Below are 22373 nucleotides of genomic sequence, written 5' to 3' on the forward strand. Positions count from 1 at the left end.
TGCTCTCCCTGCTACCCAGATCACTACATTCAGCTTATGATGAAATTTTTGAGATTTTTATTTACCTAAACAAAATGGCCCTTCTGGCCACCTTTACTTTGGCTAAAAAAATCAGAGATCTGAGAATTTAAGCAGGGATTGAATCACCATCAAATCATCAAGTGTACCCCACTAAGTTATTACAAACTTGTGCAACTCATCAGTAACCATAGTAAAATGGCTCCAGTAGAGTGCCACCTAATTTTATCTTCAATGGAAAATTATAACATTTCAACCACTTTATTGATGCCAAACACAGCTGTCTTACAAATTTCCAGGCTACCAAGTCACACGGATTATTTGGCTAAGAGATTTAAACACAGAAAAAAGATTGATATATCCCTTCCTGAGATATAATTTTAGACTATAGTTGGTCCCCTAACATGACATATATGCATAACAGCAAAGAGGCATATAATGTCCTACAGTAGCCAAGATAAAAGATTGGGTGCCTTTTTTCCTTCTGATTTTTAACCTTGTACTTTAAATACAAGCCTCACTGCTGGAGGACACATATTTATGGCTTGTGCATAAGGCTGGAGAATCATTTTTCTATCAGTTTAAAATCTTTAAAAATGAAAAAGTTTGTATTTCACTGCCATAACAAAATTCAAATTCATTTGCTCCTACTGCTATGATATTAAATGATGACTAATGAAGTTTAAAGTCCTTAAAAAAAAACACACTAGAAAAAAAAAAAAATAGCAGCTTTCATGAAGAGCACTAGACAAATTATGAAAGCTGGAGTGTTTAAATGAACATTTGCTTTGTCTGATCACTGCTTATAGAGACACTTGTCAGTATTGGCAGTGCTCAGCATTTCAGTAATAACTTTACATTTGGGGTTTATTTAAAAGTAAAAGCTTTATTTCCTTGTCACCACCTTTCAGAATGCAGCCCATACTCTAGGAAAACAACAATTAAAAACCATGTTTAGAGGATCAGCAGCAAAATCAAAGCCCCAGAGTTCTCTAGAGTTCAGCAGCACATGAAACTTTGTTACTGTATAATCTCCTAATATAGCCAGTAGTCTTATTTTTAAATTCCATATGCCGAGTACTCTTCCTTAGACATATCCAGTCCTGAAGGAGCAGCTTTATCCTAAAATTGCAGGAAGATTAAACTTTTAGAGTAAAACCTTGAATCTGCATTCCTTTCAGCAGATCTGTCATGCCTTCAGCCAGCCCAGACAGTGAGTGCCACAAAGCCACAAGAAAACAAGTATCCCAGAGGGGATTTATACTAAACTAAGAGAAACAGGAGCTGCCAGTCACCCAGAAGCAGAGAGGCTAAGGATCTAGCTTTTCCAGCCCATCAGTAAACTATCACAAAAAAGCTCATACAATGGCTCCCCTTGTATGGACTAAAGCAGTTTTCCCTTGGCCTAGCTTAAATCAATAAATAAATAAATAAAGCCATTCATGTGTGCTGTTTTGAATTACACTTACACTGAACAGTCTTTTGAGTTGTAACTGCACTGTAGCCAGAAGTCCTATTCTTACTAGAGCACAGCTATACAATGACTGCAGCACTACAAAGACTGCAGATCAATGTCACCTACCCTTGAGAAGGGTACAATAATCATTGATTTCTTCCTTACCTTTCCCAAACTAGTGCAGACTAGAGATGCCGTAGGTGGCTGCTGACCTCTGTTGTTTAAGTGCAGAATAGGGCTAATAACCAGAAAAAAACCAGCAAGGATCTTGATGCATAGCACAGAGCTTTTCAGCAAGGAGGGCAGTGTCAGCTCCCAGCATTCTCAAGACAACAACACTGCCTGACCCTCACTATCGCAGATCATGGACCTCTACGAACAATTAGGAGTGGCATGCTCTGGCCTGTTTAACTGTTTTGATGCTGCCTGGCCTTGAGAGACTGGTAGAGCAGATCACTTTTTTTATATACTACTACCAAAGAAGAAAAGAAGCAAACTCTCCTGCCACTTGCTGCCTCAGGGTCAGCTCACCCCACAGGAGGGCCTGATACCCCCAATCCAGTGGTACATTAATGGCAACAGAAAATAGTGCATCCACAGTACAGCACAAATACAAAATCAGTATTTGGGGGCTTGCTGGGGAGTAAGGGGAAGGGAAGGCAATCATCTGGCTGTTAAGCAGACAAAGTTCCTCATCGGTGCCATGTAAAGCATCATCATCTCAGCATCAGAGTCAGTTATTTCAGGGGAATGAACAAGCCTTCCCGATGTACCAGTGGAATTTGCGTTCCCAAAAGGGAAAAGGAGAAAGGAAACTAGTGAGCATCAGGAACGAAACCTCTCAAAGTCAGCCTTTCTGGTACCTTTCAAATAGTAGTGCACGCATAGGTATTGGAAGAATTTTGCAAAATCTGATTTCTTCAGATCAGTGGCAAATTGATTTGACATCAAATGACATCCATTCCTATAATGTGTGTAAAACATTTTGCCAGATTTTAAGTAGATAAAAAGCTGCTTTATGTACCTAAAACAACTGTGGAATTTTTTTCCTGCATGCATGTGCACACACACATTCCAAAGAGCATTAAGAGATGTGATCTTGTTTTTTTCTCCCTTGTTTTATGGCAGACCAAGCGCAGGCTCGCTTTGGTTCTTCCTACTGGTAAAACAGTATATGAAAAGCCATTGCTTCTTTTGTTGCCAGTACCAACCTACATCCAGAGGCAAGCAAAAAATTTTCCTTCTCATAAAAAAGAAGCACAACAAAGCTAACAATAAAAACACACACACAAAGAAAAAAAAAAATTACACACAAAAAAAACCCAAAACCCCCAAAACAAAAAAAAAAAGGAAACCAAAACAAAGAAACAAATGAAGAAACAAAAATACCCAAACCAACCAAACAACAACTAAACAAGTTAACACCCAGCACAGCCTTGATAACCAATGATTTCACAGAGGAAAAGACTAAAGGAAATGGAACAAAAACACTGAAGCAGAAAAGGGACAATAGGGCATTCTTAGAAAGATTATCAGTCAATGCTAAGAGGACAGACATAACTGGTTGATTCAGTGGCACTCAGGTTATCTTTCTTGCCAATCATACTGAACAAACATGCCCTCTTCCAGATTTGTAAACTCCCTGACAAATGGTGTAGGGCAGTATTTACAGCAGTTGATATTAACCAAGCTGATATCTGCCAAACCAATTCTGCAAAGATGCAGAGTATCCTTCTCATCCCAGTTTGCAACTGATCCAAGTTGGAGCTGCATTTAAAATACTCACAGTGTGACTCACTTGTGAATTATAATGGGCTTCTATGTGTCCAGAAATTATCTTGAGCATACAAGGAAAACATATCTGTAACTCCTCACAGTAAATAACTTAGAGCTTACTGACTCAATGCCAAAGTAATCAAGTAATATGCTTTCAATCTGTATAATTTAAAGTGCATTTCCAGACAACAAAACCTTGCTTTCTCTACAATTTACATTTAATTTCAGGCTGTGGGTAAAAGCCAATATGGAGATGCTGCAGTTTTGTAACAATGACATATCAAAACATTAATAATTATGACTACATTTAATAGAAAGGCAAACAAAACTGGATCCATGGACACTTGAGTGCTCTGCTTATTGCTTGAAATCACTGAAAGTTAAATCAACTGGAAACATGTGATCTTTCTGGGGCAGGAGGAATATATAGGGAAGCACAGCAGTTCGAAGTTAAAAATGAAATGGTTAATTATAATGAAAGAGGCAGGAAGTGCCAAAATCAGCAGGGCTTAGAAAAGACTGTGTATGCAACCTGCCTCATTCAAGAATAGGTAGGAAGCCCAAATCCCACATTACCTCAGCAATTATGGGTCAGAGTCTTCTAAGAACAAAACAGCATTTGAGACTGTGAAAGGGGGCCTGAAAGCTAAATAATCTCTGGAAAAATTATAGCTCCCAGTGTGGGCTGAGATTTCCCATGGCACCACGCCAAGGCAGCAGCCCATACATGCCCAGGGACAAAAACCCACCCTCAGATCAGAGGCTGGCTTTCAGATGGGGCCACCTCTCTTCTCTCACACCCTGCTTCATCCTTCTCCCCCTCTTTACTCGGGGGAAATAATACAATAAGCTGCATCCCTGCAGGAAGTGGGAAACCACCACAAGAAAAGCTGGTTTGGAAAAGGTAAAAGATGTGTGGAAAGTACAGATGAAGGAGAGGGCAGAAGTGTAATCTAATTTTAACATGCAAGGACATGTATTTTCCTAATTAATGAACCTGATCCAGCCTGCTGAAGTAGGATTTTCTCTAGCTGGAACAAGGATATCAAAATGGTCTCCTGAGAGCTGCTGGAGTGGCTAAGCAGGGCACCAGTGGCACATGCAGTTACGTAAAATTATTTTTTTAAGTGCAAGCTACATGAAATGTTTTCCATAACTTTTGATTTATAGTGTATCAGGTTTTAAGATAATTTTGTATTTTTTGAAGGATTGGGAAAACATTCTCGTGGAGTAAAACCTTCTCACACCAAGCATGTTTTTTTCCTCCTTCTAAATAAATAGTCTGCTGTCCAGCAGACTGTGTCCTGCTCCCAACAGTGACCATACTTCATCTGGCACATCTAGATGATGAAAATGAAAAATGATGTGATGGAAAATTGGATGAATCTTTGAAGTGTTCTTGCGGATGTTTCTATTATATCTAAAAATACACCTATCAATTATTTACTCACATGGTAAGAACATCCCATATTGAACATGTTTTAGTGTGGTGAAGAACACCCACCATGCTCCTATGTAAAGAGGGTTGAGCTCTTGTGTCACATGCAAAGGTCAGGTCAGCTTTCAATAAAGATACAATCTGTGCATGTTCTGTGTTGAACTCTGGAGTCTCAAAGGACAGTGCTGTATTGAGGCAAGCTGACAACTCTTATGCAAAAGTTGATGCAGGCAGAGTTTATTTTTCAAAAGTACCTCTATATTAAATGTCTCTTTTGTATTTTTTCCATGTAAATAGATGTTCATAGATATCAGATACTTGCAGGCAGTAAACAAGTAACAAAGTACATGCAGTGCTATCAGCTTTATTGAAAATTCTTAAATACATTAACAACAGACTGCTATGAAATGTTTAACATCCATTCTAATGAGTGTTTTAATCCCATGAATGATTATATTAATTCTTATGTGACATTAATTGTTCAAACCACAGGCCCTTCACTGAATTTTGCAAAAGGCCACTTTCCAGCAAGATTCAGGCTGTTAACAAGCAGCACAAATTAACAAGCAGCTGTAGTGCTGCTTCTCATTGTGTCTGTCTGCAAGAGCCCAGTTGGTTCTTCAGGGGATTAACCAGCTACAGGGGGATGTAAAAGCACCCTGCTGTGGGAACAGGTGCAGCTATTTTCCCCACACAGAAACATTTCCTCTAATTTTCTCAATACTTAGGAGATTCAATCAAACCAGCCTCCCTCAAACAAAAGCGAAGCTCAGAGCACAGAGACAGGAAAATAATTTCAGTAAATAACACATTAATTTCTTGGACAATTCATACAGCAGTTTTTCTTTGATTTTTTGACATTATAGGTTCTGCATACTATGTTAGTATGATTCAATCAAATATTAGTTTCTCCCAAAATGTTTCTTATTTATAGGCTTAACAAATCAATTTACCCTTTTGACCATTTAAAAAACAAAACAAAACATACAAAAAAACCCCCAAAAACAGAATAACAGAAAAACAACAGCAACCAAAAAAAAAAACACCAAGAAACAAAAAAAACCAAAAAAACCCTCAAAACAACAACAACAAAAACCAAAAAAAACCACCACCAAACATAAAACCACTGTTTTATTCTTCACATACAATCCCTCCCCACCACCAAAAAAGGGAGGACACATTCAGTGTTACCTAGAATGAACTAGAATGAAAGTATTACTGGAATACTTTGATGTAGAGAGCTGTACACATTCCAGCTACACAGCACAGTCAGATTTCCTAGACAATTGGTTAGGGTCTAGAATTGGTTAAAGATACTTTTAAGATACCATAACAATACACATTTATACCATACACAGAGAAATTAATTCTACTCAAGAAAGGTAAACAGTAATTAGCATTTCCTAATGTTATCAGTTTTCAGGAGATCCTATAATCAGCCTAATGGATAAACAGCCTGAAATGTGTAATGTGCACATCTTAAAGGATTTGAAGTAGAGGATAAAAGATTTGTTTAAATTATGAGACTTGAATTTTATTAATGTTGTTGCCAAAAGTAGATAACACATTCACAAGAGACATCACTGAGCTTTCATCTATTGTATGTTAAAAGCAGTGTTTTAGTAATCTAATTTTGCAGATCACCAGATACAGTAAATGCTATGTTATTTTTCCATCCATGTTTTCAGAAGCATAAAAAATGCAAGACAAGATAAGCAGAAATTAGTAAAAATATTTTTTCCATCCATCAACGCAGCATTGAAAAGTAATATTGAAGAAATTAGACATTAAGTACACAAACTTCTGGTGCATTTTAAAAGCCTAGCAGTAGTACTTGTCTCCATCTATTTTCTCCCTCTTACAATTTCATTAAACAGTAATAAATTATAATTTAGCACAGGAAGTTTTATCAGAACATAGCATAATATAGTGACATGAAAAAAAGACGTAATTTTCTTACTGGTATAAATATTACAAGGGCCTGACAATCTTGGTGACTTTGAATACATTTTCTACTCCTACTGCACAGAAGGACAAGAGCAAGTGTTAAGACTCAATGCTTGAATTCACTTCCTGGCATCAGAAACTGCAGAGAAATATTTTGAGGACCACAGCCTTTTATAACTGCACAGAAATTTAAGTACTTCTAATATGAAAATGTTGTTCAGATGTACCATCACTTGACATCTAACCACAAAAGGAAATTAAAATACATTGAAAGAGGAAAAAATATTGAGAAGTAAGTCAAACTTACAACACTGGGAGGCAGCACTGGGCAATGGTTTCTTCTGGACTTCCTCCTGAAAGGAATACTAAAGGAAGGAAAAAAAAATAGGAAGGAATATAGACAGAGAAGAAAGCAAATGGTAACTTTATGACAGCATGTCACACATAAGAGAAAATATCCCTGGTATTATCACAGTAGAACATCTGTAATATCTGTAATATATTCTCAATTATATCTGTATTTAAACACACTCCCAAAAGTCTCCTCTTTTTTTCATGCCAAAATCACATTACAAAGTGCACTTCTGTTTAAGGTCAAGTCTGCTTTAGAACAAGCACAGGCCCTATGACCAATCCTGAGACATCCAATTAGACATTGAAAAGACCTGATTCTCTGCACCACAGTATCAGTCTGACAGGGAGCTCCAAACTGGGAATAAGCCTGTTTACACATTTAGACACTCCAGCACAGCTTCAACAATTCAAAACTCATTTTTTTTTGTGTGGGCTCACAGCAACTCTGGAGTAAGAGATGGCAGCAGTAAGGTAATTAATGTGCCTGGCAAGGCAAGAGCACAATGTTTGCCCAGCCAACACTTGCAAAGTCTCCTGTGATCCACTTTACATCCAAAGTGAAGAATTTTTCATCTAATTTAATACTAAATTAAAGAACACAGAGGTATTTCAATTAGCCAGCTTTGACTTTTTATAAATCTGTTTGTTACAGCATCAAAGCATTCCCTAGGGGAATGCCAGTGGTTTTTTTTTGTTATTCTCTTCTGTCTTGTATTACATAGAGAGATGAGAAAATTAGGACAATTGACCAAAATAATGAGAACAGTCTTTGCTAGGGAAAAAAAGATCTGACAACAAAGGAAGTGGCAAATTTAGCAAGCTGGTGCTGCAGCCTATGCAAAACACAGCCACTAGACAGTCTCTTTTTGGATTTCGTAGGGATTAATGACCAGTTCTGTGCATGGAAGGTGACAACCCACAGACTTCCACTGCAGTTATCTTCCAATCTGTGCTACTTAAAATGCACAAGGGATTCTGAAAGGTGGTTAGTCTTATCATCAGCAAACTGCCAACCCACTGAGTTAATCAGGACTGTGAAAACAAGAACTGCCGGATCTCACAGCACTGACTGGTTGACAAAGTGGTGAAAGGAAGTCTGCTGATGAGCAATCTCAGTAGCACAGGACAGCAGTGGGTTCTGAATTATTATCCTCAGAGATCCCAGAATGTCAGCAGTTTGTTCTTTTTAAGGCATCAGCCCGATGGCTATCAGGAGTCCCAAAGCAAAAAAGGAATATTAAGTGTTCGTAGGAAGAGAGGCTGGAAAACATTTCTATGACACCATATGAACTCCAAATGAACCTGCTTCTTCAACGCTCCTGTGCAGCTTTAGTCTGTTCATTCATCATCTCAAACAGAGATACAGCTGAACTTAAAACAAAGAAGACAAAGACATAAAGTTGCCTTGTGCTAAAAAACACTGTGCAGGCCAGGATTCTGCAGCCCAAAAGGTGAGGTCTGTAAAGCTGAGTGGCAGAGACTAGATGGATGAGGATCAGTCATTTCATTTCTCCAAACAAACCTACCTCAAGCTGGTTTCTCAAACACTGGGTTTGTTTGCTCAGAGCAATTAAGATACTGCTTTGGGCAATGCACAATTAAGGTGCTGAATTCTTTTGCAGAAAACATTACTGACCCAGGTAAACTTAGAGAGAAACTGGCATCCACAAAAGAGAAATCCATTGAGTGCAGTTCAGCACAAGGATACTGCCTCTGGCTCCGGAAGTTCCTGAGCTAGTCAGTGCCAATTAGGGGAACACACAAGGAAGATCTCATCCCCGTTCTGGGCGGCTCACAAATGTAGAGAACTTTAGAAGAACCACCTGAGATCAGGCCCTGCACAGGTTTCTTTTTTTCTCTCTGGTCACAGGGAACATCCATAATAAATCTAAGATCATTAGGTCACAAATATGGAGATATTACTTTGTTACTGGTACTTGATAAGAGCATGTCGTTAGTAAGCAGATGCATGGCACTGCAGGAAAAGGGGAAGTCTCAGAAAGTTCAGGATATCTTTCAGCAAGTACCAGCTCAGTAAAGCACTAGAGGGCACCTGTGCCTCGCTCAAGTACCTGAACTGCTGCTCCAGCACGGGAGCAGGGAGGAACCACAGAAGCATCACTGACAGGACAACACTCAGACTGAGCTTTTCATCCATTCTTAGAGGCTCTCAAAGTTCTAGGAAGGCAGGAGAGGCTGCCCTAAAGTCTTTAAATTTTTATCCACCGGAATATTGGTCTGTCCTCACTCAAAAATAAAATCCACCTTATTGTCATTCATCTGCACAGTAAATCAAATCACGCATATAAGGAACAGAAAAGAATAGATGAAGGATGCCCAAAGAAAAATCTGAAGTCGTTGCATTGTCAGAGTATTTTACAACTTATCTGGCTATGGAAACCCTTGCTATGAAAGCAGACCTGTCACCTTCACCAGCACTATGTCCTTATTCAATGATGTTCACATCAACACGTAAGTATTGGGATTTTCTAAATACTTTCTGGTACAGGCATCAACATGTTAAATCTTATTCTGCAAACAGCATGAACAGTAAACAAAATTTTAGTCATGCATCAGTCTCTCTTAGAAATAAAAAAGTAACCTCTATTTTATAGCTGCTTAGCCAAGTACACACTAGAGCCAAGAAACCAAATCTACTACATATTTTAATACAAGATTCATATAAACTGAGCCATTAACAACTGCATAAAGACAAAAGCCAACATCTCCAACAGTCCTCAGTTCAAATAAAGATTCAGGTATCTTGCTTTGTCTTCTTCAAAGAAACAGTCACCTGCAAAAAGTGTCCTTTTTGACTTGATTTTGCAAAAACAACCTACCACAGCCTGTCAAAAATGGTTTCATTCTCTGCTCAGGTAAAGCATGGTGTTGCCTTTCCTTTGAACGTATTCTTATCAACAAAACATTATTCAAGCACTTCCAACATGGAGAAAAATACTTCTCTCCTTAACACTAAACAGTACACTTGAAAAAAGAGTTCTGTAAGCAGTTCATGGGAGACTTGTAAATGATCAACATTTAGTAGTTACCCTAATCACAGGAATCTAATACAAAGAATAAAAGCTAGTTATAAGACATTCAGCGCTACATTATTCTTTCAATTTAGATATTTACCTCATCATCTCCCAGTGAATTTATTTGTTCTAATTTTCTGGTCCAGTATCTGGCCTCCTCTTCAGGGATATCTAAGTCAAAAGAGTAAGTCACACCACCTTATTAACCATGCAACTTCGCATTCATCACCATTAGTATTAAAGATCACACACAAAAAACCCACATGCGATTTTGAAGAAATAGGACCATCTTACCATCTTATGTTAGCACGCAGATGGAAAATAAACATTGTAAATATTAGCACAGTTCAAGGGCTTACACAGCTTTCTTGCTTAAAGATGATTAACCAAATGCACACTTACACAAAGGTAGGAAAGAGAAAGACCAGTTCACATTTAATTCAAGTATTAGTTTGATGGAGAGCCATTTCACAGTATTTTAATACACTTGCTTATGTTTGATAACACATAACAAGAGCCTCTTCTGAAGGCTTTTTATAACCCCAGCAGAAAAAGGGCTGCCCTTGAATAGCACACCTTATGCACACCGATAGCACACCTCCTGGTGTAACACAGATTAGCTACCAAAAAATAAATGGTCTCTTGTTTCTTTCCCAGCAATAAGCCAAATGTTTTGAGGGAATGAACAGTGTTACAGGCAGTCATATTCACATGAAAGCACATTCTTACTTTTACACCACACTGCAGCTTCATTGTGAAATGAATCACAACATTTTTACTTTCTAGAGTTACCAAGCTGACAGCAAGTACAAGCATTATCACTTTTATTGTGGTACCTATTTTCCATTTCACACTTTGAAGTAATATAGTGTCCTAATGAAGCATTGACTTCTGTCACTCAAAATTTCACCTTTCAAAGCACATGCTCAGAGATGCAGATAACCTGCTGTGAAAAGCTTAACACAAAATTATTTAGGGATGGAGTGGTGTGAAAACATTGAAAAAAAATTTAAAAAAAATAAATATATATTTGGATTTGTTTTGTTTGGGCTTTTTTCTAGCCCCTCAACATCCTTGAATGCAGCAGCTTCAGAAATCTGGCTGTTTATGGCCTGAAACTCCACCACTGCAGAAACTTCAAAGCTCACAGAGGAAGGAAACGGAGGGAGTGCTCCAGCTAAAAACACCAGCCCTGCAAGCTGACAGGAAGATAGTGCTATACCAGTTCAGCTGGTTTTTCCCTCTCTGTAACTCTTTACACTTTCAGGTGGCCTCAAAAGGAGCCAAGAAGTTTGTTTCCCTGCAATGAACTGTACTCCATGGTCACCACCACAGTGACATATCAAGTTATGCACTGGCAAGAATGGGAGAAGCAGGATGGCGTGGATGAAAAGGTAATTCTAAGAGTTTCCTGATGAAAAGGTGATTCTAAAAGTTACATCCACTCTCACTCCTCACAGGAAAAAAAAACAAGATTTATTGGCAGGTGAGCATTCCATTGGAACCCACAATGTTTTTGGAAAGGACCAATACCTTTCTTGTACTTTGAGAGAATGTCTGTTCTACATTTGTCCTCTCTCAGCCACACAAACCATCATCTTACAAAGGTAACAAGCTCAAACACTGCAGGTAACAGAACACAAACTACTGTTAACAGGTACATGCCAGATTTAGTGGAATTTCAAGTTTCAGCAGTAGGTATTTCCTTAGACTATGAACTCATGTCCACATCTTTGTAACAGAAACACCACTGAATTTTTATGCAACTAGCCTTACCCACAGCAGTTGTTAAAATACTCCACACCTGGAGAAAGTTTTATAGAAGCTTAGTATCTGACTCAAAAAAACCTGCACTAAGTAGAAAAAAGACAACCCATTTCTCCTTCCTTGGAGGGACACCAAATTTACTTTAACTAAAGCACATGAAGCCACCTGCTCTTTCTGATGTACGGTCCATTTCTTTGTTGTTAAAACCTATTAGGAAACAAAATAAGAGAAACATGGGAGACTCTTCCCTAACTACAAGAGTTGTAGAAACACATATTTGTTTTTGATCATCAGGGCTGTGGATCACAGCTGCACAGATTTATTAGACAATCTCAGCACAAATTAGGGCTGGCATTCAAAGCAAATCTGGACAGAACTGATGTAGGAAGAAGGCATCAGTGAACTGAATGGCTATCAGCATACCATCTGATGAGGTTTAGGAGGACAAACTCCAACAATGGCATGAAACAATCCAAAAATTACAGCAAAGTCCATGGAATTGTCTTGGAAAGACATCACTTCTCTAAGAGGTGAAGAAAAACTCATGAAATGAGGACTAAAAGTCAGAGGCCAAACAACTCAAATCTGGAGCCTGAAATCAAGACTAAAGAGACTAAGGAGGGATGAAGCAATGACTACCATCAGCACTGCAGACACTGAGGATGTCTCAGGGCACGCCTCAATGCCTTCCTATACACCATGGTGTAGTGGCATACCCAGGCATCATGGAGCATCAAGGTCTCTTAGATTTACTGTTCTATCTTACAGCCCAGATGCCCAGTTCATAAACAGAGATGTCAGATTTCTACTACATTATTGCTGCTTCTGTTGAAACAGCTTCTTATGCAAGTCAGAGATAAAAATCAGCTACTGTCCAGGTAACAGCTGCTGTAAGGACGTCTTCCTGATCTCAGAGAAACTCTTGTCATCAACACTAATATCAGTAAAATTATTGTCAGCAAATTTTAAACATGAAGCAACTGGCCTATGATCTTGAGTCAAGTTACCTGCTCAAAAGAAATCCCAAGGAAATAGAATTTTTGATTTTTTGAGGAAGCTTCTGTTGTGTTTTGCCTCAGTCAGCAGTTTTGTTGAAGCTGCCTCTCTGTAATGCACAGAGTGGAAATCCCTAGCACAGAGATCACAGACTCCTTGCAAGACCACATCCACTGGCCAGCTACTGTATCACTACTCAGCTTTTGACTACAATGGAAATTACTCCACTACATTAATTTCTGCTTAAAAGATAAAAAGATGAACTGGTCCAGAGAAAGGCCACCTGATCTCAGGACTCCACTGACATCATGCATGGTGAACGCAAGGAGCAAGGCCACATGTCAGTGAAACAAAATTGCTGAAAAACAACAGAGAGGAGATGGGCAGGCAGATTCAACAGCTTTCAGTGCTTATTAATTTGAAACCAACACAGAAACACTGCAAGCTTTACTGTCCTTACTCTTACCGCCATCCTCAGATGGAAGCTGAACCCCATTTTCTCTAAGATCCTGGTTTTCTGGGCCTGAATATGCAGGGTCCATAAGCAGGCACAGACATGGCCATGGCTAGGGTGAGGGATGAGCAACTCCCACAGCATCACTCAGGACTGAAGGCTCCAAGCTGAGCTGATGTGGGATTCCTGGGCACATGAGCAGGGGTGTGGGTAGAGATCCCAGGTGAGGCTCCTCACAGCAAATAAGTGCCCTAACACCTAGAATGGGCACACAGCAGTAAAGTGACTTGTCAGAGTGAGGAAAGAAATAAGAGGAGAATTTGGTGCATCCATACAGACCACTCAGGAAGCTAAATATGACTGCATTCCTGCTTAGAGATCTCTAACTTGGCAATAACCAGGCACTGAAGCCCTAAAGCTTTTCTTCTCAGGTTTCCCAGTCCTTGCCCTGAACCTTGCACATCACCTTGTTCCTTCTGAGTTTTTCCAAGGTGGCAAGTCCTGGGCTGGGGCAAAACCCAGCTTGGCAGGAGTGAGAACAAATGCTGAAACCAAAAGTGATAACCTCTCTCTCTCCACTTCCTTCAAGTGGCTTCCCCTCTTCCCAGCCCAAATTTCTTCCCTTTTCCAATGTATCTCATCTTCCTAAGTTCTCAGTGAAATGACTTTGCTGAGCTGAGCTGAGTTCTTCTTTCTGTTCAGTTCCCAAGACACTAAAATAACAAAGCACATTTACCCCACCTCATGGCTAGATGCAGATCAACATGCTCCTATCCTGGGAGTGTTGAGAACACTAAAAGCATCTTCACTCCAATTATGAGCTAGAAACTGCTTGGCACAGAACCAAACTGCTATAGTTTGGGAGCCAAAAGCATTTTTGAGTACTGCATCCTAGGAGGGATTTGCACAGTCACTGAACTTCTAAAAAAGGGGGACAGAGTAAAATTGCTATCATGCAGAACAATTTTACACTTGAAAAGCAGCATCCTGAAAAGTCTGTGCTAGCACACACTCACTGCATCAAAACATTAATAGCAAGACTGCCTTCTCCCTACCAGATAATTTTCTAAACCAGCCAAGGAAAGCTGTATCCTCCCTTGTCTGTCTTGTTCCAAAGAGGGAACAGATATGATCAGAGAAGAAAGTGGCTCCAGCCTGTCTTGACTAACAGCCATTTCTTGCCATGAAGAAGGCAGTTTATTGCCATTTTTAATAGACTACCAAGCACAAAAACATTTCTCACCCTTCAGGTTAAAATAACACCTCACATTTCCCATCCTCACTCTTTGTTACATTTTTGTAGTAGAGAATTTGCAGTCCCTGTTTTTCTGAGACTGAACATCCAATAACATGGGGCTGGCACAGAGCATCATGTGACAGCCTGGTCCCCAGAACTGCAGAGATGTGCAACACAGAAGGGCCCACAGACCTGCCCTCCCCTGTACAGCATGTGTTGATGTCACACTAACTGACCACAAGGCAACAGCTGCACCTGGAACATACAATGGGACACACAGGGGACATATAAAGGCCACCCATCAGTGGTCCTTTGTCCCGTTACAGATCTGGCCATTGACAAAGTTTAACTTCTGCATGAGCTCAAAAAAGCTTATCTTCTATCACCAGAAGCAGAGACTAAACTCCCACCAGCCTTTGTTAGGAGGTAACTGCTTCCACACTCCAAGCCTGGTAAATACTTGAGAATAGCTTTATATGAAAAAAAATTAAAAAAATTAAGAAATCTCAAAGTTGCCTTCATCACACACTACCTCTCTCAGCATCAGCACATTTTGCACTTATTTCAGCTTTAGCAGCTGCCAGTCTTCAGAGTACCAGAAGAAGAGATACCAGGAAGGAAGAATCTTGAATGTATCAGGTGGAATCAGAAAAAGCAAATTAATCCAGGATAAATACAGTGCAAACAACAAACCAGTTTCTAAACCTCTTTGCATACACAATCATTAGATCAAGGACTTCAGCTTTTCTGGTTTTCAAATTCATTTATTCTCCTTTACAAATCCTTAAAAACTTCTCAAGCTCCATCTAAATACAATGAAATATTTTAAATACATTGAATAACCTGGGGTACTGCACCTGGGTGCAACTAAAGGAGACAGAAGCCAGAAATGATAGAAAAAGCACAGCCAAACAGATGTTTTTTTAAAGCTGCTACTCCAAGCAGCAGTGTTTTACCCAACTTGAAAAGCAGCACAATCTATGCATGAGCCCACACACCACTCTGGTTCTCATGCACTTTCAATAGCCAGGAGATCTTCACCTGGGAAACAAAACATTGTATACAATGTTCCTAAATGTCACTCCAAACCTGCTGTTACTAAAATCTTGCCTCTATGGCCCAGCTACTGACTTCAGAACTTCCAGAGCACATCAGTGATCCATTTACTTCTTTCTCTGTGTAGGGATAAAGCAGCAGTTCCCAACTCGTATGACAAAGAATCTTAATGTGTAGGGAGCTAATCCATATTGCTGCCATCCAGCTGAAGGGAAACTGACCTGTGAATCCATCGGGAGAGATGGAGAGGAGTGAGCTCCATGCACCCCTCCAAGTCTCACAGTACCTGGGAAAGGAGAGAGAGCCTAATCCATAGTGCAGAGTCCTTCTCTGTCCCAAAGGTGATGGCAGGAGACAGTCAGTCATGGTGTGAGGGGAAGCACCACTGGGGTAGGTGGCATAGGTAGATGCTACTTTCTAGAGCAGTATGATGCACCCTTAGTGACTCCTGCTTTTCAATCTGCTTCTGACTTTGCCATGGCACCTCAGACTGAAAATGGAGATCAAAGCAAAAACTGCAGCACTCTTCTAGGGAAGGGCAGCCTTTGAAGAGCCAATTCATGCATGCATTTTTTCCTGGCCATTATGAAACCCTGGACAGGCAGACAACTTTTCACACCCTAGCACAAAAACCACAACGGTGCAGAACCCCTGTTATTTCAGTATTTGGCATGGTAAGAAAGGAAATAAGTAATAGGTGTACTTAAAATGCTTTTAAATGCTTTACACTGTGTCAAAAACAGAAGAATTAAAAAAAAAATATTTTAACTTATTTATTCCTCTGCATGAAATTCCACTTCTCCAAATGTGAAAATTTAGAATAGTATAAATCAACCCAGAAGAAACAAAGAAAAACTCCTCTGAGTCTAGTACTAGGGAGAAAACACATTATTACCTGAAATACTTTGATTTTTAAAATTCAGATGTTCTAACACATCTACATGGAGTCTGTTTCCTTAGACTTGAAAAAAGTACCTCAAAATGCCACGCAGTCCATAAGATGTACAGCAGAAAAAAGAAAATCCTGTTTTGGACACTCTCAATACAAAGGGAGACATCAGAACTTCGTTTTCTTTTAAAGCAGTGATAGTTCACAAACGTGTCAGAATTAATTCAGATGAGAAGGCAGTGGGTACAAGCCTTGCCTTCAGTTCTGTGTGCTTGCTCTGCCCCAGCCAGAAACCTCAACACTTCTACTAAAGAACCAAGATTTTTGGTGAGGTGAAACAGACTTGTTCCTCCTCTTGCATAAAAAGTAACTTCATTAATAAACTTCCCATGGACAGAAGCAGTTGAACACCAGGATATTGCCATGGCTAAGAGGGATGGCTCCTGACCAACATCAGACAGCTGTCAGGACAGCAGAGGTGTCAGGTAACTCTTCCCCTTTGCTACTCTTTAACTACACTGGACTGTAGTTAAAAGAGCAGTGCCACTGCATCTACAGAATACTGTGCCCTCCCAGAAGTACAACCATCCATGGGATTATGCACTCACAACACAAAACACAATTTGTACTGACTGTCCAGCTGCAGGGCCAAGACCTACATCCTCCCCTGCACCAGGAAGCAGAGTATGAGACTCACTTTGAGCATGATACAAATTGCTCACACTGACTAGAGCTTTGCAGTAAAAAGGATGCAACAGAGAGAGGGGGAGGGATGAGCCTTGCAATGGCAGAACACTTTGAAACACTTCAGTGCTCAGTGCATTAAAAAAAATAGCACAAACCCCAAAAACATAATTTATGTTCTTGATCCGAAGCATCAGGCAAGAGCCAGAAAGAGAAGTTATGTAAGCCTAGGATGCCTTCTGGCTACAGCCTTACTTCTGGGGTTTGTCTGGTTTGGGGTTTATTTTTGTTTGCTTAAATAAAGTAAAATTTTAAAATTGCAATTTTACTTGAAATTAGTTTGGTCCAATTAGCTGCTTTTCCATATTCTGTATTTTTCAACCAAAAATTATTGCCAGAAAGGCAGTTCTTACAACATTAAGTTATTTATATACTCTGCTAATGATAATGTTCAGGAGTACACTAAGCATTAATGTTTCACTAACTGAACTGCACACGTCTAAGAGGGCTATGTGCATTCACCACAGAACAGCTCCAACAACATGCTTAACCTCTTCTAGAACCAAATTTGTCTACGTTCAAAGAAGCAAATTCTCCCTGCTCAGGGAAAAAATGTGTGACTACACAATCCTGAAACACTGTTAGAAAAACTACTGCTAGTGTACATATTCCAGCACTCAGGGACTTTCAAGTATTTCATACTTATTCAGACCTTGTCAGAAAGAAGCCTAACATAAAATGAATACCAGTCATATGACCTCCACTGAACTGAGAACAAACACAACTTGATTACAAATCTTAAGCTGTTCCCACTCTCTCTCCACTGTCACCGCCCTAGATAAGTTATGGAAATGCACTCACCAAAAGGTAATTCAAATCTTGTGTCCAGCAAAATTTTATGAGGAGTTGGGTTTTTGGTTCCACATATTTCATCATGTTTCATTACAACTTCTGCCTCCAGAGTAGACCACTCCCCAGGACCTTCCTGTGAATCAGATGTCTTAAGTGAACAAACATTGAAGTCTGAAGAACTTTATGCACCAACTCTCATATTTTGCTAAAACAGTCCAAAAAGAGCTTTACAGTATTATCAATGGGGTTAACATCAAATGACACCAATTCAGCATGTACTACTTTTTTCTTTAAAATCCCAGAGGCATTTATCAAGGCAAGCAGCAAAAAGAAGTGCTGCCTTCTCAGTGGAGTTGCAAAAGTAAACCCTCAGAGGCAGGACTGAGGAGTGACTGGACAATGAGAGAAACTGAGCACTAGCCAGACATGGCCACACTGCAGGGCATCCCCACTCTTTTCTTTTTATGGAAAACATAATCTATTTCTCCTTGCTCCAACCCAATAATCTTCTAAGTAAATGCCCTAAAATGTGAGTTAAAAATGCTTAGGTGCAACAGCTGCCAAGCTCAGTAGTTAGGGCAGATACAGACATAGGCACATCTGACTTCCTACTTCTGTCCGTATATATTAGCAAAAGGTACACCTAACACTAAAAACAGATGCCCTTATAAGACACTGCAGCTGTGCTCTGGGTCTATCTTGTCAGCTGGACAAGACAGAGGTCTTTAGCAGTAAATCACAGCAATCTGACCATCAGACTAAGCAGTCAGTCCTTAAGACTTTCAAACATTTGTCTGTGTTTCTTAGCAGATTAGACCCTAGTTCTTGAGTCCACACAAGTGAAATGAGACCAAAGAGCCCTTTCTAAGCTCAGTTGTGATCTCACTAGAAAATCAAAACTAATGTGATGAGACTCTCTGCTCACTCAGCCTCCCAGACTTTGCAAGTGGAAGTTTTGCTGAGAAGCTTAGTCTGGGCTGCACCAGGCCAGATCTGTAATATATTAATTATCAACACTGGAGCAAATAAAGGTTCTCTGTCAGTTTAACCTCATCAGATTGGTGAATGGCCTTCAGAGCAATCCACACAGTCCCAACCAGGGTGTCCCATATCAGTCCTTTGTTCCATACTTCCACAATTAGGCCCAGGTCCAGTCGACTGATCTCACTGCAAGAAAAAGAAATGCAGCACAGATGAGAAAAAAGCAGGATACAATCTAATTTTGTTTTATGCTCTGCATTACCACCATGATCATACCAGTGAACTATTTCACTACTGACACAGAGTTGTGTCAAGCTACAGAGAGCTCTTGGAAGTGTGCAGCCGAGGCAGCTCATACAGGGAACACCAGGTTCTAGTAACTCGCAGTTTAATACTAATTACACAAAGAGTGCAAACTAAAACCCTGAACTATGTCACGCATGAACTGCCAGTAGGAACTCATCTCTGCAGCTATGTACACAGGAGGAGGAAGTACACTTGGTGTACTTTGACACTTGGTGTCAAAACCCAGAGGTGAGAAGTTCTTTGTCATCAGGCACCCCATTTCTAACAAAGTGAGTGTCTCCCTTGGCAGCACAACACAAGTGTACTCTGGCATGTGCAAACTTGCCAATACTTACTTACCTGTGAGTGAAGGTACTCCTACCCAAAAGTAACAGTCTCAAATCCAGCACAGCTGCATCAGCAGCACTACCTATTGCTCACGGCTGTGTGGCACCACTTCCACTCTAGCACCAGCTACTTCCACATGGCCACTGAGTGGAGAGTTCTTGGATGTACTGATCTGAAGGTTTTCACAAACATCTTTCCTCCCATTAACAAAAGAACACATCTCAAATTTGCTTCTTCTCAATGTTTTATAGCATTTATGCCTCACTTCTGCATGCTGGTTTATAATGTACCTACTTCAGAACAGCCTAACACATACACAGCAGACATTGGTAAAAGCAATAGAGAAGAATTCTGAGCTGACTGTTGATACTACAGCTGTCTCACACTTATCATGAAGAAAGGCTATAACCCATAATTTTTTGAGCTCAGGGTTTCTCTTTTTTGCAGCTGTTAATTCCCAAAAGCAGGCGTCTTGGACAGCCAGTGCTGTTGCCCTCTGCCCAAATATATCCATGTTACAGCTATCAAGGAAATTTAAAAGCAAGCTTCTGTCTTATTTCTATAGACTGCCATCATGGCCAAAATAAGAAAGAACTGCTGCAAATCCAAGAATCCACTTGAACTTTGCCTCCTTCTTGCAACTGAAAGAGAACACCATATCTTCAAGGTTCAAGACAGACCCCACATGTACAGTAAAGCATATAAATGTCTGTTTTAAATTCAAGTGATTTTGATCTTTTTTGAGACACAGGAACTGACGTTAGAAGCGTCCAGTACTTAAGTGGCTCAGTCTGCAACAGTTCAAAATCAAGCTCTTAAACAGCCTTCTATGAATTTACTGCTAGCATATTGTAATCAAGTCTCCATCATCCTCTGTTCTCATAGGGTTACTCAGTATGACAAAGAGCTGTACCAGCACTGCTCTGCCCTCACCCTGCTTGATATTCATCTGATTGCAGGCTGATGATGACTGGCTGACTGCTGGCTGAAACAGTGGGAGGCCAGAAAGGGCAGGGAAGGAAGAAATACCCTTATTTTCAGCCACAGTGTAAAACCACATACTTTGCTTCGACCTACACTGTCAGAGCAGGACACTGGTCATGATACACCCAATGGGCTCCTCTACAGATTTCTGAAGGACAGGTCACCATTCTCAGTAAGAATAATAAATAAAAAGAATTTCTGTACAGTGGCTTTGATTTTCTTTGTGTCTCCCTTTCTCCACCTTCTGGTTAGACGCAGAACAGCTTCTAAGGACAAAGAGCTGAGACTGAAATTTGGTGTTCCTCTCTTTCCACACACACACAGGATTTAAATAAAGGCATTTCTCACGACTTCAACACAAATTTAAACACAGTGTTCTGATAAACATCAGTGGGTACTTTCACTGTTTGAGGTGTGTTTCCTGTAAATATGCAGTAAATATACAGTTCTTTGAAAGCTCTTTTAAAATTTGAAGACGTCCCCAAGGAGTACATCGAAGTGCTTCACTGGTCTGGTAAATAGCCAAACCCCAAACAACCCCAGAGCCCCAAATTCTGCAATGTTATGTATCACAAGGAGTTTGGCAGCAAAACCAACAAACATAGACAGGAAGTATTTTTTTGCTTGTGATGTGTTCTTCTACTATGCCTCATGAAAAAGGTAAACACAGCGTAGACATAAAAGCATCATTCCCTTGGGAAAAAACTGCTGTGCTCAAAATCCTTTTCCAACTCCAGAAAGAGAAAGAAAAAAATAGAGAACAGCCGTACTGGAAGACCAGCACTATTTCCCCTAGGACAACTTAATGTACACAGGATCATGCAAAATACATTCGTTCCCACATGTAATATTTCTCTTATGAGGAGACACCAGAACTACTGTAGAGTTGCCTGGCTAAAGCAGGAACAATAATGGCAAGGTAGTTCAGCTAATATTCTGCTTCCATATTCCCTAGCAACTAATTACAGAGCGTCTCAGTGACCTTATAGCATGCTAGCTAAGCTCCCAGCTGATACCAGAGTGCAGCTCCAGGAGCTGCTGGAGGGGAGGGAGGAGAAGCAGTCACAGGAGTCTTCATACAGCACATTCAAGTGCTTTCTTAAATCACTACTGAGAAGCCTCCTCTGTAACTGGCTGTGGTTAAAGCTAGCTCCTGCCCACAGGATAAGCACAAATCACCAGCAGAGTTAGTAGTTTGAGTATGGGCATGTGACTTGGAGGATAGGTTCAATTCCTTGTCCCAGCCTTATCCAGTCAAGAATGTTTTACATAGTGACACCCATGGCCTCTGTCTGACCAGGAGCTGCAGAGCTGAGGAGACACTGGTGTTCAGGAGCGTGTGAGCTTCACTAGATGCCAAAGGACAGGCTCTAGGCTGTCCGTGCAGAAGCACAAACTTCTTGCGCTGCTCCAAAAGCAGAGTATCACCAAACAAGGGAGGTGGCAGTACAACTATGATGAAAATACTGTACTGACCCAGGTGACTTCCTTAACCTGAGGCAACAACCTCCCAGTCTCAAATGAGGAGAAATAAACTGCTGCTGGATTAGGGAACGTTCACAAAATTCCACAGAGGTCTCTTACTACAGATACTATGTAAACACCTCAAACCCACTCAAACAGCAGCACTAGCTTTGATTCCTTAAGATGAACACAACATTACTCCCTCCCATTTAGTAAATTTAGTTCAATTTGCCTTACAAAGCCACAGAAACAGAAGCAGATGCAGTATAATAAATAAATCATTCATCCACCAGAAAAAAAACAAAACAAAACAAAAAACCATTCTAAAAGATACTGGGAAATCCTTGGCTAC

The 22373-nt window shown here is 40.1% G+C and overlaps 1 protein-coding gene across 10 annotated transcripts in view; it reads right to left on the reverse strand.

Annotated features, from left to right (window-relative positions):
* The window catches only part of UNC13B (unc-13 homolog B), a 207562-nt gene that overhangs the window by 154469 nt on the left and 30720 nt on the right, over positions 1–22373 (reverse strand). For 5 of the 10 annotated variants that reach the window (XM_086868136.1, XM_086868133.1, XM_086868134.1 and 2 more), the window contains 4 exons: positions 19009–19126; positions 17969–18092; positions 10125–10195; positions 6943–7000 (listed from right to left, as the gene is read on the reverse strand). In XM_086868136.1, coding sequence (XP_086724262.1) covers positions 6943–7000; positions 10125–10195; positions 17969–18092; positions 19009–19126 — 371 coding nt within the window. The remainder of the gene's footprint in view (positions 1–6942; positions 7001–10124; positions 10196–17968; positions 18093–19008; positions 19127–22373) is intronic. The other 5 variants (XM_086868139.1, XM_086868138.1, XM_086868135.1 and 2 more) reach the window with 1 other exon arrangement.

The sequence above is a fragment of the Cyanistes caeruleus genome, chromosome Z, assembly GCF_971803275.1.
Source record: "Cyanistes caeruleus chromosome Z, bCyaCae1.hap1.1, whole genome shotgun sequence".
Classification (NCBI taxonomy): domain Eukaryota; kingdom Metazoa; phylum Chordata; class Aves; order Passeriformes; family Paridae; genus Cyanistes; species Cyanistes caeruleus.